We start from the raw sequence: 19,339 nt of genomic DNA, 5'->3' as shown, positions 1-19,339 counted from the left end.
TGGCAATATTGTTACTATTTTGAATTTGAAATTGTCAGAACATGAATTCTTTCATCATTAAAAAGGCGTCTGTAATTGGAAATGTATGACTACGACCAGCGATTGCAAAAATAAAGGTCAGGAAGGACTTTTAACCGGGTAAGGGGGAAGGGAGTGGCGCTATATATACATATGTAACTTTCCTTATAAAATTTTAGGTTTCCAACTTTGACTACAGTACATTTTCACTTTTAATATAACGTCATGATAAATAGGCCGCAAACTTTTTTCCTCATACAGGCTAATCAGTCAAAAAAATCTGTATTTTTTTAACTCAGTCTCTAATATACACTAATATATATACACTTTGGTACTGCCGATTTCAATAAAAAGGTACGTGCCCAAGTAGATGTTATAACAGTCCTGTATACAACATTTTAAAGCTCTACGACTAATGACTACTGTTCTACGACTACGTTTTTGAGTTATGCGGAGTGCGGGGATACATACGTACATTACACGTACAAACGTTATGAAAAAGTCTCTTTTGAATCCATTTTATAATCCATTTTCCAGAAAAGAGTCCTTTATTCTGTCTGTACGTACAGGCATCATTCAAAAAAAAAAAAAAAAAACAAAAAAAAAAAAAAAAAAAGATTGGATTTGGGAATGGTTAAAATGGATATTTCCGTTGAAATATAACCGAAATGCGATTACTGTACTTCCGTTACCTCGTAGACGGAAGTAACAAATGATGTAAATTGCAGGACCTATCAAATGGTTATAAAGAGATTGTTAAGAAATCATATAAGCAGTGATATCAAAATATTGGCCATTATACCTGCTAGGAAAATCACGAAAATCGCAATTTTGTCTGCGCCAGGAACACAATTCCAGAACAAGCTATCTGAGTTCACAAGTGTTCACTCTATCGAACACAACTAAGCCGCTTAAATTGGAGAACTTTTTATTTTTTAAATCGTTCACAGATTTTTTAAAAGGGAAAGAAAAGATGTCAAAATATTTTAAAATATGGTAATCACATTGCATTTGTTCTTTGAGTTCTAATTCTAATTTTAAATTGTATTTTATATTTTTTACATAAAATTAGCAAAGTGTCGATTTGGAAGGTAGAGAAATTTAAAAGGTTTCAGTTCTGTTTCTCAGAATTCTAAGGTAGAATTTATCACTGATTACACTCTGTTACTTAATATAGACACTCAAGGTCTTACCACCCCTCCCCTCATTTATGATTGTAATGTGTCCTTCACAGTCGTTCCCATGATTACGAGACAAGAAGAAAGATAATCTGTAAGTGCATATTTCAGACTATAGGTTGAGTGTTAATTTAGATTTGTTTTTATGGTAAGTAGGTTTTACGAAATAGGAAAACGAACTTAAAAAGCTTTCTTTACAATTCTTTTTTCATTCTTTTGTTTAATAAACTGTGTGAGATCAATTTACATGCTGCCGAGAGAAAGTTACATCCGTTCATTTCAAATGTAAAGGACTAAGCGACTTAGAGCTTAGCTCGGAAATGTAACCTAATTTAGGTGAAGGTAATAAATACTTTTTAATATTTTATCGTATTTGCAGGTAAGATTGGTTTTATCTGATTAAAAGCAAGAAAGTGGAAAAAAAATCGATATGAGGATTACGAAATAAAATTATGACCTCGTTTATTCACACGATTCTGAAAGTCGGAACCACATGAATCTTTCTAGTTCAATTTTTAAACGTTGTTGGAAGCTGACACAACGTTAAGTCCCAAACCATTCATAGTCTGCGTTAGCTTCTCTTACTTTAAAAGTATTTATATGACGTCTAGTGGCAATGAAGGATATTTTTTTCTTCAAAACTGCTCCAATTCTATCAGCGACATACATAAAACTGTTTTTGGCATTATAGCAATGGTATCATTTTATTTTGATTAAATGTTCCTGTTCTAATTTTAAAGATAACTATGCAATATTTTTCAATTTGATTTCATTTCCTTGTAAATTTTACTTGCGATAATTTTACTAAGCAAAGATAATGAATAAAGTAAGAAATAATGAGTTAATTTTTTTATTTCTTTGGAATTCTGTGGAAATTTTTATACGAGCGACTGTTTATCTAACTCACAATTTTGATATATTTTGTACTTACGTGTATTTTTTATAAAATAAGAGCGATCATTGAGATCCATATTTGTTTATTTATGTCTTTGTTTTTACGCATACGAACTATTTCAAATACATAGCTATATATTAACCACTGAGAAAATTTTGATTTTTCATCATTCAGAGAAAATCCTCTTTATCTGTAATTCTTGAAATTTATATTATAGGTGTATGTGAAAAAAGGAGATGAGAGTGCATTAAATGTAAACGCATATTCTAGCTCTTGAATGATTATTCGCCTTTGAATAAGTCCTTTGCCTGCAGATGTCTGCTTTTCGGCTTCATAAGTGGTTTCAATGTTTCAATGCGATTGAAAAGAATTTAAACCACTCCACATTCCACTTTATTGCATTACACGGGAATTGCTCCTGCACTTTTTGGATGGAAATAGCGACTTCATTTATGATGGCGTTCGAGTGCGGATCACAGCAGGACCACGTATATCTATGCATAAACTGGCAGATATCTTATACTATGTACAGAATAACATCGTCATCAGATACATGTGTGCCTGGCTTTGATACCCAGTTTCTGCAATGAATTAATCAACCCACGCACAGTCAGTGTGCAGAAGCCTCTGCTTCTCTGTCATCTTAATCTATCCATCAAACATTGGAGTCGATTCCACTGTCACGAGGTATGAAGACTGGGCCCACTGTATAATTGCAAAGCCCTTATGAACTTTGAAGAAAAATGAATTGCCTAGGCCTCAGTCCCAATAAGGGATCCATCTACATCCCAGAAAATCCCAGAAAACTTTCTGGGATTCCGTCAGCGCAGTCTTTTAAACGACCCTCCCCACAGATATCAACATTACCACCAAACCGCTTTGTTAGGAATTAAGAGCATCTCGCCGGTAAACTCGTTGAGACGCTATGTGTTGTTCGATTCCTGTAAGATCGCTGATGCTTCGAGTAACATTTTAGTAACTGTCATTAGCGCTGAGAGGGAAATTTTATTTTATCTGTTGCATTGCTTAGATCATACTCTGACTGCACTATCAGACATATTTCTGAAAGCTACGTTTCGCTTTTAAAGGACAGGTCTTCATCAATCAAGCCGAAATAAATGAATAGCTCAAACCAATAATCTGAAATAAAATTCAACAATTTTGACTTCAGTATTTTATTTTCATATAAAGATAAAATGTATAATGAAACAGTAATCTAATACCATAATTTTGGAATCATAGATTACACTCTGTTTTCATCGAAGTTATCATAGGATGAAATTATTAATAAAAAATTCAGTTCAGTGTAAAAAATCGCAGCGGAATTTGATAGTTTACGTAATGGTAATAATAAGGCAGCACTTGTTGGGAAAGATGTTATAATTTATGTTCGTATTATAGCATTCTGATCTTGGGTTGGGAAATGAGCTCAGGATTTTTCTACTCTACTTAAAGACTGTTCATGACAACTGGATAATTTGTAATGAGTAGACAGCTGTGGATAACTTGTATGATTTTATTAAATAATATGACTTAGTCATATACGCTGACCCGACATGTGATCAAGTGGGATTTTCCCTCTTTCTTGGATGGAATGGAAAATGGATAGAAAGTTCCTAGACCAACTGGCAACTGTAGGATAGTGTTCGCGAACCTATGAAGCGGTTTTATTTTAACCTCTTAGAAGAAAAGACCTCTCAGCAATCTTCGCATTTGGCTAGAATTGCGCCTCACCCCCAAAGGGAAGGGAAAATCTACTTTTCAAAGGGTTTTCTTTTTATCGGAAGAGATAAGAGGTCCTTTAAACATCTTTGAACTTAGCGCGGATACATTCCACTTAAAATAAGAGGAAGATCTAGGGTTAAAGATGCTAAGTATTAGGGTGCCCTGTAATCGCCAATAGTAAACCTTAGGGGGCCTTCTTTCCACTCAAGGATATTGAGTGTTCTCAATATCGGCATCTTCTACAAGATATGCTGTGGCAGAGATTTTAATGCTGACTGAATTTGAATGTTTGCAAGCTTAGCTATAAAATTTAATTTTTATTGTGTCTCCTGCGCCAGTTCAGATGACTTTTATAAATGCCATTGTGCAGCATAGCTATTTGAAGGTTAATGGTCAAGCTGAGCTTTGCGATGAAGTAGGACATTGAATCATTTTAATTAAATGAATTGCGGTTTTATATCCATTTTTTAAGCTACTGGTTGCGGGTTTATCTTGCCGTAACTCATTTAAGATAGGTTGAAATTCATTAAAATGTCAGGGTAGTAATCGGTAATCAAAACCAGACTTTATATTTCTTCTTCTTCTTTCAATATTATTTTAAAAAAATCTAGCTGAGAGGCTAGATTTTTTTAAAAACATTAAAATCTTTTAGAACCAAATAAAAATATTTTAAATAAATTTTGAATTTAGCTTACAAAATATTTATCAAAATACATCACATCAATCAAACACACAAATAATAATAATAATGATAATATCACACAAAAAATCAAATTTGTATTTATTTTCTATCCGAAACCTAAAATTTGCTGTTTCCTAGACATTCCTGTTAGTTACATTTTATAATTCAAATATTCTGATAATCAAATATTAAATTTTCAAACTGACATTTATTTCAAATAACTCTAACATTTTTAATAAATTTCTTAAATTAAAATTAAAATGAAACAAATAATGAAATCTTTCTCAGAGAGAATATTCCAAATGGGACAAACTTTCAGGGAAAATAATGACAATCTTTCTCTTTCAATTATTAAACTTTTCTTCGACGCATAAAAAAATTCATACATATGGTATGTAAATAATTATAAAATTTGTTTCTTACTACACCTGGACAATTGTTGGCGTTTTGATTCTAATAAAGTTTGTAGGCATGGAGAAAAATTATCTTCATAACGGATGGTAGATGCTCATCGATCAATTGTGCTTTTTTCGCATTAATTTTCAACTATGAAAAAAAAACTTGTTCACATATAAATGTATTCCCGATAAAAACGATTATTCTTAGTGCAGAAATTTGTAAGTGATTTCTAAGTAAATTTGACAAGCATGAATAACAATTAATAAAATCTCCGTCTTCGAATGAGATTTATATCACATGATAATGAAAATATGTAATTCGGATTTTAAATAAATCTTGAATTCTTTGCAACATCATATTTGCAATGAGTTTATAAACTGAAACGTCTTCGCGGGCCTCATAAAATTGCTTCAGTGGCCGCCAGTTTCAAATCAATGACGTAAGCTGTATGAGCATGTTTCCAGTATTTAATTTTATGTTAAGCATCTTTCTTTCTTCTTTGCAGCGGAGTTCCTGACCAATGAACTTTTCAACTATGATTTAGTTAAACCCGTCAAGGTAACATCAGACGGACATTTTCTTTCCCATGATGTGAGACACTATGCGCAATCACATAGAGGTTCCCGTTATGCAAGGTCTGTGGAAGAAGACCGTGTCCACTTTGAAGTGCATATTGAGGGCAAGCGAGCTGTATTGCAGATGAGGCCTAACCACAGGTTCATCAGTCCTGGTATGGTTGTGGAAAGAAAGGGTAAAATGGCCCGTATCGGGCTGTCCAATCATACAAAAGGACACTGCTTCTTCCAGGGTAACATTGTTGGAAATGGTACATATTCTCATGCCGCTTTGTCAACATGCGATGGCCTGGTAAGTCCACCATTTTCTTACATTTTATTTATATTAGCTTCTAAGACGGGTTTTGTTCAAGTTCATTTCTGATTGCTTTAATCGAAAACATTTTCTGATTCACTTCTACTAAACTCATTTTCTCAAAATTTTGTGTACATATGTGTTTGCAATGATAATGTAATATTTTCGAGTGATTTTTGTTTTCAGAATGTGGTATGGATATTTCTTAATGTTGGAGGGACATTTACGATTTTTTTACGTATCCTTGTTTAACAATCAAACAAATCCTCGCAAAATTTCGATTTTTGAACCATCGAATAGATCGAAAAATAATTTTCCAAATTTAGTTTGGAATCCATTTAAAGCATACAGTTTTACTTAAAACTATTATCAAGGAATACGAGGTCGTAATGAACTGAAATTTAGGACTCTTAAAAGTCAGTAAATACATTAGTAGTCGTAGTTCTTAAGGTTATTTAAGTTTCTGCAGGCACCGGTAAGTAACACCGAAACGCCAAATGGCATCTGAAACAAAACAACCAACTTTTTCTGATTTTTGTATGCTGAACGCAAATATAATGGTCAAGCTATTTATTAGATCAAGTTTTTAAGTTTGATGGAACAGAATTGATCCAAGAATTGATGCTGGCAGCAAGGTGTGACAGACTTTTCTTTATTACAAATATTAGTTCTTATCATAAATTATTTTATAAGTATATTCACACATTTCTTTCTTTCTTTTCCCTTGTGTAATTTTATGAGAAATTATTTTGTCATGAATAACAACAGGTTAAAATGTTAAGATGGAGAGATATTCACGGAATCAATTTACCGACATTTGGCTCATTAGCAAACAAAATCTGAAGCCAAAATGAGTTGCCTCCAAAGCTGAGTTAAATTTATTTAAATGGAAGTTTTGATTAAATGTCATTTTCTATTGTAATACACCTATTTTTGGCCCCTTTGATGGATTGGCTCTTTACAATCAGAGACTTGCAAGTCAAAATATGAAAAAGGAACCGAGATGAATTGAATACACATACATACTATTAGATAGATGGGAAGATCTTGAAAGGAAAGAGCTGCAGTGCAGTGCTTCATTGCTGTGCTGATTAAAGGGAATAATTTTCATACGTTCAGAATAAATAATTTGTAAAAAATTTTGTATTTTCTATCGATGTATAAAATAAAATGTACCTTTCTTTAATTATATGGTTTATTTTAATTAAATGCTCGAGAAAATAAAAGAACATTTTTAGCTGTCTTGTTAGTTTGGTAACATTTGACTGAAAATAAAACGAATTTTTAATAAAAAAATAAAACATAAAAATGGAAAACGTAATAATAATTTCTCTTTGACATTTTTTTATAATTTACCATTATTAATACCTCATGATTTTAAGTTTAATCATAAATGTAGTAATTCATGACTACAAAAATTTAAATTATTTTTTTAATTAGAAAAATTGATAAAAGTAAAAATATTTTTTCACTTTTTAGTGTTTTTAATTAAAACTGTGTGATTTAGAAAACTTTTTTAAATTCATTTTTTACTCTAAGTAGTACGGCCATTTGGCAACCGTAGCCATTTGGCACCTGTTTAAAGTGAATGATGTATGCAAACAGTTGGATTTCATAATCCTAGTTCTTGTGCTTTGAAAGTTCAATAAGTTGAAGCATCGATGGAAGAGAAAGTTGGCCGATTTAGAAAGTGTTTCCATAACGTTAAACCGGATGATAAGTTTTCCTTTCGTATTAAGACAGTGGTTTCTATATCAGAGGATCCGAATTGAGAAAATATTTCCATATTGACAAACCGAATGGATGCCTTTCTCTCGTATTATGATGATGATTTCTAAATCGAAGTCCCTGCATTGTAAAATTGTTTGCGTAGTGCTAAACCGGATGGCATGCCCTACTCGTATTAAGACGATGGTTTCTATACCGAAGGACCCGAATTGTAAAAGTGTTTCTATAGTGCTAAACCAAATGACATGTCTTTTCGTATTATGACGATGGTTTCTTTGGTTATGGTTATGCGCCACTGACCAGGCTTTCGACTTGAGATATAACCGAACGGAATGATGCCTGATGTGGAAAAAACAACAAGCAGCCACCACAACAAGGCAGTGGCTGAAAGACCAAAACACCATTAATTGCTCTTAATCTGGAATGTCACAGAAAAGTACTTTACAAAAATGATTACAAGACATCTTGCATAAGTTGCTACACATGACAGCAAGCAAAACATCAATGTATGATATTAAAGTACAACAATAATCGTGCATTTAGTGATAAGATACATGAATACGTTTCTGTATCCGAAGGCCGAAATTGTTAAAGTGTTCCGCAAATCTAAACTGGATGGCATGTCTTCTTGCCGTATATGGCAATAGCTTCCATACCGAAGGATCCGAATTGCAAAAAGGTTTCCATAATGTTAAACCAGATGGCATATCTTCTCATATTATGACGATGGTTTCTATACCGCAGGGCTCGGAAAGTGTTTCCACAATATTAAATTGGATGACATATTTTCCTCTCGTATTATGACAATGGTTTCTGCATCGAAGGACCACGTTTGTATATTTTATTTAAATTCTTTTATTTTTCAACATTTTATAGAATATTTGTTGAGTTTCACCACTATCACGAAAGCGAAATTATTTGCTACTTATTGTTCGTGGAAAACTTGTAAGATTTATACTTATTTGACTACTTACCTCATTTTGCCTTTAATGTCACTTCTAATTTCATCTGCGAAGATTAAAATTAGTTATTGTATTAGGGTGCTTGAGTTCGAGAAAGAGCTTTTGTCAACTGCGCTGATTGTCTCGCTACTTTTTTCCGCCACCGTCTGAGTTATTGGAATCGACATTAACTTTACCAGTCATGATTGCTGGCGAGATTTGAGGGTCTGAACAAAAGCTTGTAGACGCACTTTGTCTGGTAAATAAAATATTTAAATTTAACATTTGTTCTGTTATTCCTGCAAGCAGCGGAATAACACTGTTTTTATACTAGTTGTATAGAAGTTAGGCAGACGAATTAATAAAAAGTTTATTTAAAACTTCATCTACACTGGAATCACCTAAGCGAGAGATTAAGATGGAACTAAACTGCTCAAAACAATTAAAGGATATTGTAAGTTTTATATAAAATAAAGATATAAGAGAATTTTTTTTGCCGAAAATGGAAGAAGAGAATCACAAATGCAAATTTTTCTGATTTTCAAACTGTGGAGTATGCTAATTTTGAGTTTGACGTCAAAGACGTCGCTTCAGCTGCAGTGAATGAAATTTGACTTTCAGTTGAATAAAAGACAATGAAGACAAGGATAATCGGCATTCAGTGACTGCTTTGTTTCGATGAGTACGATGTCTCAGCGAAGTTATTTAACCGATCCAGAAGCTTGGAGAGTTGTTGGTAGGTTAGAAGAGGGCCAAACTCAAGCCGAAGTAGCGCAAGCCATTGGAGTGTCACAAAGTGTGATTTCCAGGATCTGGAATCCATTTTTGGAAACTGGAAGTGCAGGCCAAACACCAGGGCAAGGTCGTAGACGGGTAACAACGCCCAATGAATGAACGTTATTTAGTGTTAATGGCTCGGAGACACCGAAATATGAATGCTACTCTTCTCCAACAACACCTTCGCTCGGCTACTGGCACCACAGTTCCAACTCAGACTGTTCGAAACCTGTCTGTGTGCTCGCCGACCGATAGTATGTGTTAGACTAACGTCAAGGCATCGTCCCGACCGCAGGGAGTGGGCAACAGAGCATGTGAACTGAAGAAGAAATGAATGGAGCAATGTTCTTTTTTCTGGCGAGTCCCGTTTTTCTGTTCATCCTGATAATAGGCGTATTTTCATCTGGAGGGACCGTGGCAGTAGAAATAATCCTGCGTTCGTGCACGAAAGTGTCAGATTTGGCGGTGGGGGAGTGTTGGTGTATGGTGGCATCTCCATTGACAGGCGCATAGACCTCTACATCATTCGAGATGGACCTCTGACTGGTCGCCGATATAGAGATGAGATCCTCAAACCTATTGTAGTCCCTTACGCTGCAGCAATCGGAGATGACTTAATTTTAATGGACGATAAGTGCAGGCCACATCGTGCTAACCTGGTGGTGGATTTCCTTTTCGAGGAAGGAATCGTACGAATGGAATGGCCAGCGTGTTCTCCAGACATGAATCCAATAGAGCACGTTTGGGACGCTCTAGGAAGACGAGTTGCTGGCCGCCAACCACCTCTACAAACTCTCCAAGAACTGGAAAAAGCTCTTCCGGAAGAGTGGGACAGAATACCCCAACTCGTGATTAATAGCCTCATTGACTCCATGCCTCAATGGTGTTCAACGTTGCTGCCCGTCCGTGGAAACCATACTCCCTACTGAAAATGATTTCCTTTGAAGAAAACACCTTTTCCTATTCTTTTTTTCTCATATGCACAAATTGTGTTTTTTTCCTTTTGTACACAAATGCGCAATAAAATGCATTTTTTTCTGCCAAACATGTGTAATTTATACTCATATAACCTACTACGTCTGTCGACCATGTATCAATCAGCTAAAATGTTTCCCAGCCACAAGATCCACCTAAAACCGCAATATCCTTTAATTGTTTTGAGAAGTGTATAAGTCGTCTGTCTGTTTTCATGGATCCAGAGATTAACATTTAAAATCATTAGGATTCGTGAAAGCTCATGCTTTCATTTATGTATTTTTAATGGAAAATTCCAAAGAAATGTTGACTAACTGGATTTCGTATAACACTTCTTCAATTCTAGGGCAACACGCTATTTACTTTAAGAGGCTTAGTGTAATACGTTATCGGCGTTCGTTGCATGCCTTATTTACTTTTCGAATTCAAGCACGCAGTGCTAATTTTCAACTGCAATGAATTGGAGCCTTACCACATGAATTCTGTTATTTTCTTTCCTATACTTAAATCATACAACAGAGGCAAGAATTGTGTATTAGATAGCAGTTCTGAGTACTGTGAACTAGTTAGAATATTTTTTCAGTCGTAAAAATTTGTCATGTAAGTTATACTGTTTATTCATTATAAAGGAGAAGGATTTCTAAATCAAGAAAATTATTTAAAATATTCAGAAATTTTTTATATCTAGATATTATTCTATTTAACAATTTCATATGTCTAGGAATTATTACTATTTAGTATTTTCTTCTAATTCTATTTTTTCTAATTTATTTCTAAATTTATTTTATTAAAATTTTATTTAAATTTTTCTTAACTTTATTTCTAATTATATTTATAACTACTATTATATTTAGAACTTTTTTCTAATTACATGCTAAGTACTAATACTGATGTTGAAATTGTTTGTAAAAATAAGGGAAAAAAGCTCTTATTGTAAAATATGGAGGGGTATTACAAGAAAGGAAATTCAAATGTATTGTAATGAAGTTTTAAAGAAATCTCGTCATTTTTGATCGAACAGCCAACTTTGCTAGTCAAACTTACAGAATAACTGAAAAACATTTTAAGGGCGTGCATCTTCAAGCACGGATATTTTATGCGTGAGGTTTCTTTACATTTTTTGCTAGTAATTATGTTGGTAGCGCAGCAAGCTAATACGTTACAGTCTTAAAACTCCTTCCTTCACGGGGAACTTTTCGAAGAAAAGTTTCTCGTTCTATGGAACTTTCAAGAAAATTTTTTAGTTTACATTAAGTTTGTTTACAAGACATGTTCAAGCATATCTGTACCAAATACAATTAGATATCAGAACAAATGAGTACATGTGCCTCTCAAACAAGCATTTTAAATAAATGTATAAAATTTAATATTCTGATATTAGAAAAATTTAAACAGCGAAGTTTTAAACTTCCTATAATATATATTTTTAGTTGTGTGATGTATGGATACAACGGCTTAATATGTCAACATTTTGATGGTGCTCCCTCTTTCTACGCGCGGTATCATAGTTAAAAGATCAAAGCCCATCGTAACAGTCTAGGATTAGTCCCAGTGTTTTTATCCAACCATACTAAAGGATTATGATTAGGAACTTGCGAGGTCCATCTAGGTAGAATTTTAACATTTGTATTGCAAAGACAATAGCAGCACACTTCCTTCGATTGTACTGTACTTCTGTTCAGTAGGTGAAAACTTTTTGCTAAGAAATATTATTGGATGGTCTTTCGCCTTTACCATTTATTTGTTATAATACAACGCATGGAATGAGTTGCCCCTTTCTGTCATCCAAGCCCAGTTCGACTCCATGCCTAACCGGGTAAGGGCCGTTTTAGCTGCCAGGGTTGGCAGATGTTTCTACTAATTTCGCACCCCTGTAAAACCCCAGACTGCTTACATATTCGATCATTTTGTCTTCATGCCGTACCGTACACGCACAATAAACATATTTTTTGTATTTGCTTTCCTTCATGGTATTGCAGTTTTAATGGCCAGCAGTGTAAATACTCAAATGTATATTTCCGTTGAAATCTGAAATTTTTAGGATTACGGTACTTATAAGGAAGCAAAAGTTGTGCTTGAACAATAATAATCTTATGTACTACATTACCTTAAGACGTAAATTAATTTTTTGCCATTATTTCAAATATGATCTGAGAGATACAGTGTGTTAATTTCCAGATATATGCATATTTAAGTCGCGTTTAACAGTCCGTCCTTTTTCCCAATTTAACTACCTCATTCTTACCATGCTTGAGCTTTCGATATGGCATATATTGCTTGTTTTTTAATCTTTAAAAAACCTTTGGGTGCCTTTGGGAAACTAATTATAAGTTTCAAGATTTCAATCGTGCTTCATGCTAAACGTGCTCCCACGATAAACACTTTTTTCCCAAAGTCCGACACATCACGTATTTTCTCTTACGATTAATTTGGTGGAAAAGCCTGTACACTATTTATAATCACCAAAGCCAATTATGTTCCAGCTAGTTCCATTCTATTGTAGTTCCTCTTAAAGGCATTGCATTTTTATTGTTCTGGTGTTTCAAAAGGTGCATTATTTTAGTGGATAATGGGCGTATAATCAATTTTTTGTAATAAATTACTCGTATTTTTTTATACTTACAGTATAAATTTTGTTATCAGGTTTTTGAAAATTTGAAATTTTTTAGCATTCAAATTGAATATCTTATCATTGTGTTATTCGCTTTCAAATCGCTGAGTTTATTAACAAAAAGTTCATTAAATTTGTACAAAACATGAACTGAATAAAAAAAAATGAAATTTAAAATTCGGGTTTAAAAGTGCACAAGTTTGGGTGAATTATTACGTACATTAAGAACTGTGGCTGTAGATGCCATCGTTTTCTCACAGTGTGGCGAACATAAATACAGATTCTTCATTATTTAATGCTTAAGTACTGTAATCAATAATTTAAAAATTTAAGTGGTGTTAGGCCTAATGAAGCTGTTTGTTTGCATTTGAAACTCTTAGTAGAATACTGGATTAAGTGTGCTGCACCAACTTGAGTGTCTTTTTACCCAGTGGTACCAGAATTTAACTTTCAGTTTTATGCACCGAAGATTTGGTCTTTTTGCCCGTTGGCCAAATTGCTTGTTACAGCATAAACACTTTTAATTTTAATCGTAAAAATTGTTTTAAACTGTATTTAGTGTTTTACGTTTTTTGGTATTTTACAATTTTTAATGAAGTTATTTTGAGATTTCATGGATTGCCTTGCCGCGAAATGAGACCTGAATTGACTGAATGAGAAATATATATCTAATGAAATTCGAGGAATTAAGTTTAGATAAAGTTCAGCAAAACATGTGTATAATTTAGTAGGCCATACACGGAAGTCCCCTTCAGATATTTTTAAATAATACTTCGCGATATAATACGCCAGCAACAATCTAAAATGTGATTTGAACACAAAAGTGATACTGATAAAGAGTGAGTTTCGAGACTAATAGCACATCTGGTTCTAATAAAAGGATGTTGCCACCACATGCTGTCGCCATTTTTAAAAAGAAATAATACAACAAATAAAAAAAAATGTGGCGACAATTAACACCGTATCAAAAATTCTGAAACTAAGCTATTTTTAAGTAGTATTTTATAATTTTCTGTTGAATTTTACGTGGCGTAACTGGTCAGAAAATGATGTTTAATAAATAAAGTTAAAAACACAAAGTTAAGAGAAACACAAAAATTGTGTAAGTACTGTATCTTGGCAAGAAAACTGAACACTGATACGATGAACTGAAAAAAGACTAAAAACAAATTAATGGTAACGCTTTAATACAGTGTATCAGGAATTCTAAACATATGTAACTTTTAAAAAATATGTGAACTTGCTGTTGAATTTTATGTGGCGTATTCGTAAGTCATTCGTAATAACAAAGTTAAAAAGGCAAGAAAGTTGTGTAGGTTATCTAGCTAAGAAAACTGAAAATTTATATGATGAACTTTGGAAAAACTGGGGGGAAAAAATTGTAGAGAACAAAAATACTGTATCGGGAATTCTAAAAATGTACTGTTTTTAAAAATTGTTTTATTTTACTGTTGAATTTTATGTAGCGTAAGTGTGAAGAAAGCGATGTTTAATGATATAGTTTACCCCCTTTCCTCCCCCCCAAAAAAACTGAAAGGTTGAGATTTTAACGGTCGCCAAATAGGTTTGTTAAGGCTTTTTACGCTCTCGCCAATCTGCTCTTACACTCACTTCTACTAACCCCTTTAAAAAAAAATCTTTTTAGCTTTATATTATTAAACATCATTTTCTTCGCACTTACGCCACTTACAAGTCAACAGCCAGATTACAAAATTTTAAAAACACTGTAGCCGTATACGCTTAGATTTCCCTATGCAGCGTTAAGTGTTGGCGTACACTTTCCTGTTTTTTCAGTCTTTTCTGAGTTCATTATATCCATATTTGGTTTTCTTACTAAGATGGCTTTACAAAGCTTTTTTTTCCACCTTTTAATATTAACTTTTTGCGTGCGTTCACATTTTTTATGAAATATCACGTTCTTGGCTCTCACGTCACATAAAATTCGATTGAACAGCAAAATCACGAAATATTAAAAAACAGCATAGCTTTAGAATTTCCGATAGATAATCTTGCTCACTGTAGATAAAAGTGTTTTATTCCATACAATATTGCCACTGCTCGCTTTCAGATCTTGAGTTTGTTAATCAAAAATTCATGAAAGTTTTACAAAATATGAAATAGGTAATAAAACAAATCGAAAGTCAAAATTCAGACTTCCAGTTACACATGTTCGGGTGGAGGTTTGCGTTATTCAGAATTTGATGGCTCCAGGCACAGTGGTATTTTCACAGTGTGGCACACACGCATACATTGATGCAGACCCTTCATTATTTACTTTCTTATTAAATATTATAATACAAGGCAATAATATACGGTGGCAAGAATTTTAAAAGTGATATGACGTTTATAGTCCCGAGACTAATATATCATTCCGAGATTAATAACCCATTCGGGGCTAACGACACTTTTCAGCTAAAAAAATAATGTGAGTAGGAGTAAGCTCAAGAGCAGATTGGTTAACTGCGAGTTCACTGGGAGCATAAATTAAATTAACACATCGCCTGGTGCGACGTTAAATCTGATTCCTTTCACATTTTTTTTTTTTTTTTTTTGGTTTATTTTATGATTTCGATAAGATCCACAAGAATATGAAAGAATGAGTTTGTCGAAAATCTACGTCAAACTAAGCTTACTTTTGAGACTTAATTTTCTATCAAACGGTATCAAATGTTCTCTACGAGAACATTTCCATGGATCAAATAATCAGCAATAGAAAAATCTCATACACCTTTTCCATTTTTATCAACATATTTCTCGAAAGCACTTTCAGACCAATGCCATTCCGAGAAGTGAAACTCCAATTTTTAACTATGAGAGGAAATTCTGCCAGCCGCATGACTGGATATGCTTTTGATGGAACAGTTTGTGTTTTTTTCTTAAGCATAAAACTAATGGCATATCTCAGAAATATCACCGGGTACAAACCATAATCAGATGGGTATTTCCCATGCTGCGTTAGTAAAGTTTCAGCCCTTCAAAAAATTCAGGGTTAGATTAGAGGGTCATAAATTGTATAATGTATAATTTAAGTTAATTAACACATTCTTATGATCCAGAGCTACAGTACATGCTTATGTGATCGCGGTTAATGTTATCTTTCGGATACTGTTATCGATTTGTCGAATTCCCGCTCGCAAACGAAAACATGGAAAATCGATCGCTTATTGTGATCTACAATTCGGTTAAGATTCTCAAACTATTATAGAATAAATTTTTTAAACAAAAATAAAGTCACTAAAAACAATAAAAAAATCTGAAAGTTGCAGATTTTAAATTACGTCCAAAGGGGCGGTTTTTTTTTTTTTTTTTTTTTTTTTTTTTTAATATTTTGTGTCTTACCTTTATTTATTAAATATCGTGTTCTTTGCTGTTAAACCATAAAATTCAGTTCAACAGCAATGTCGCAAAATAATTTTAAAATTAGCATATCTTTAGAATTTCCGACACACAATTCCGCGCGCTGGAGATAAAAAGATTCCCCCCGTAAAAGTAAAGTGTTGCCATTGCTCGCTTTTAAATCCTTGAGTTTGTTAATCAAAAATTCGTTAAAGTTTTACAAAATATGAAACCGATAATAAAACAAATTCCAAATTTCAAATTGGGTCTTCCAGTATTAAAAATTCGCAGTAGGATTACGTTATTCAAAATTGGATGGCTCTAGGTACCGTTGTTTTATCCCAATGCAAGAAACATACATACATTTATGAATTTAGGCCCAATATTATTTAGTTATGTGCAGTTGTTGAGTTCATAATTACTCTTCAATTTTTAAACGCTTTCTTAGCGAGGGTTGAAAATTTTTCAGTTGGAAACTTATCTAGAAATAATTTAATTTTATTAAATTATAAATTGTTAAATTTTTACTGTTTATATACTATTGTATTTGTAAAATTAAAATAGTGTTATTCAATAAATTAAATTTTACTTTGTTGCTGTGTTTATTAAAAATAAAATTTTGTATCTTTTTAATAAACCAGAATGTAAAGCTAGAATCCTATCATATCAAGCCAGAATGTAAAGATTTTATGTTAAGTAACCACAAATTGCGTCTAACTTTAACCTGCAATACGGGGAAAACATTCAATTGACGTCAATTTTTATTTCGCACTGTTGTTACACACAGCTGCTACTTCCGAGATGTAAAAACCATTTTCTTTCCTTGCCGATTTTACAGTGATTGAAAGCATGCATGGCCTACAATCACTAAAATGCTTAATGAATCATAATACATCCCAGATACATTTTCATCTGGGGTTGATACCCTCGAATGCAATCTTCGTGAGCATGTGTGAATCATAACCTCAAGGTCGCGCCACGGATTATTGCGGGATGGGCCAAGGTTATCTTCGGTTCTGAAGGCCGGAAAAGCTCGTATTTGACGTCACATCGAATCTTCAGTATCTTCAAAGAAGCGGATAAGCATGTCAAAAGTAACTTAAATACGACGCTCGTGATCCTGTACAGGTTAGCCAGATTAAAATTTTGATTTAAAGCCAAACGATCAAAGTAAAAAAAAAAAAAAAAAAAAGAGTTTAAAAAAGAATTTTTTTTGTCATGTTATCTTACGTTCCATATCTGAGTAGTCCGTGCTCCCTTTCTCGTTTAAAGCAGTGGGACCTGCGGGAACAAATCTTGCTAGATGTGATAAATTTTGTCACTTTTTAGGGGGAAATTTATTTAAGAAACTGTAGTTTCCTCCCGCCCCAAATTCTCTAAATAAGTATTAAGAAGTTTCAGACGCCTACTGTTTCTTGCTTTAGCCCAAATCTAATATGCTTAGTTCAAAATACAAGAGAGAATATCTCGACAAAGTTATTGTTAATTGTGATTATTCAACAACTTACATAGCAAATATAGCAATGAGAACATTCCGTGGTCCATTTGTACGATTCTGGACAGAGCTACATTCCTAAAACTGAAGGCCCAGTGCAAAATCAAAATCTGTCTTACGTATCCTTCCCGCTCTGTGCCTTTTCAATGCAGTAAATAACACTGTGGCGAATTATATACGATGGCCACAAGGTCCCTGAAAAATGTACCCTATTCTTGTAAGCACCATGTAAGAAGCAGTGCTATCAATTTTTGTCGTGCTGTTAATACTTATATCAATGTGTTTTCTCAACAGCTTTTTTTTTTGGGGGGGGCGGTTAATATAAGCATAATGTGAGGGCTGGGGAATACGAAAATCCTCGTGTTACAAGAGAATTGAAACGGAACAGCCCAAAAGTGAATGTTGAGATATTGCATGACAAGTTTTTAGAACCATTTTTTATTTAATGAACAAAGCCGGAGTTTACCCCGATACATTGATTAATTACATTTGCTTTTTGTTGGCGAATAGTCAACCAGAGGTCATTTTGTCGCTAACGAAGTTGTTTAACTCGTGTCACTTGTCAGCAAAATTCTGAACCTTTCTCATGAAAGTGCGACCAGTACCATGGGTTTAAGTTGTAGAGACATTACGTTATTTCGAAGCAGGAAACATGAAAAATGAGCAATGCTCTCACCGGGTCTCGAAACTCTCGAATACGCGCCGAGCGTGCTAACCATTACATCACGAAGGAATGCTAAGAAGGTGGAAGAAATATCTTACATACTCCCTCTTTTAAAGGATGACTGGGGATTTAAGGACCCAAAAGCCAAATGCTGGTGGTGAAGAATCATCATTTACCGTCTTTTTTTAGTACGAGTGCCACTGTAGAGACATCAGGATTTTTTTTTTTTTGTGTGTGTGTGTGTGTGTGTGTGTGTGCTGAGAGACGTGAAGAATGAGCAATTCCCTCGCTGGGACTCGAACCTCGGACCTCTAAAATATGCGCCGAGCTTACTAACCGTTACACCACGAAGGCATGCGGAGGCGGGAGAAATACCTTATCAAGTTGTTACATTCCCAAACAACAAGCTGTTAAAGTTGATCAGGAACTTTGTGGACACCTTGTAAAATGTTGTCTTTAAATAATTTAAAAATTTACTATTTTTACCTCTCACTTAGCTACATATGTAGGTAAGAGAAAGTAATATTCTGGGTCAAAAAATTTGACAGTCAGTTTTCAGTGAATAAACATGAATTAAAGCCTCCATACCGTGTTTCTGACATTTTTTGCAATGAAGTGTGTCTGTTTGTCTAGGTGTCAGAGTGTGATGATTTTTTCATCCACGATACCTCATGTATGAAACTTTCAAAAATTATTGTTCTTCCTATTTAAGCATTCTTCATTTATATAAAGAGTTTATTAGACTTTGGGTGAAACTGAAAAAACCGGAAGTGGAACGTTCTTCAAAGGTTTTTGTAGGAGGAACTGGTGATCTTGGTTATATAGTCTGGCCATTTAAGTTGAATGAGCTTCTAGAGCAAGCCACTGTGCCATACCCTGTCAAATGCATTAGCGATGTCTAAAAAGACAACGAAAATGAGTAATTTGCAATTGAACCTCTCTGTTGCTGTGTTTATAGCAGTTGAAAGTTGGTAATGTGACTTACTCGGAAGCCAAATTGCTGAGGAGGTAAGTTCTTGGTAATGTTGCAGTGGTGGAGTAGCAG

General features: G+C 33.8%; 1 protein-coding gene across 1 annotated transcript in view; it reads left to right on the top strand.

Annotated features, from left to right (window-relative positions):
* The window catches only part of LOC118195454 (A disintegrin and metalloproteinase with thrombospondin motifs 6-like), a 493,619-nt gene that overhangs the window by 52,650 nt on the left and 421,630 nt on the right, over window positions 1-19,339 (top strand). Inside the window, exon 2 of the mRNA XM_085819861.1 lies at window positions 5,403-5,764. Within this exon, the coding sequence (XP_085675987.1) occupies window positions 5,403-5,764 (362 nt within the window). The remainder of the gene's footprint in view (window positions 1-5,402; window positions 5,765-19,339) is intronic.

Source organism: Stegodyphus dumicola, chromosome 7 (genome assembly GCF_044657685.1).
Source record: "Stegodyphus dumicola isolate Sdum_Otavi_A_Nest chromosome 7, ASM4465768v1".
Classification (NCBI taxonomy): Eukaryota; Metazoa; Arthropoda; class Arachnida; order Araneae; family Eresidae; genus Stegodyphus; species Stegodyphus dumicola.
Note: the sequence above shows the minus strand (reverse complement) of the source record. Positions and strands in the feature narration are given on the sequence as shown.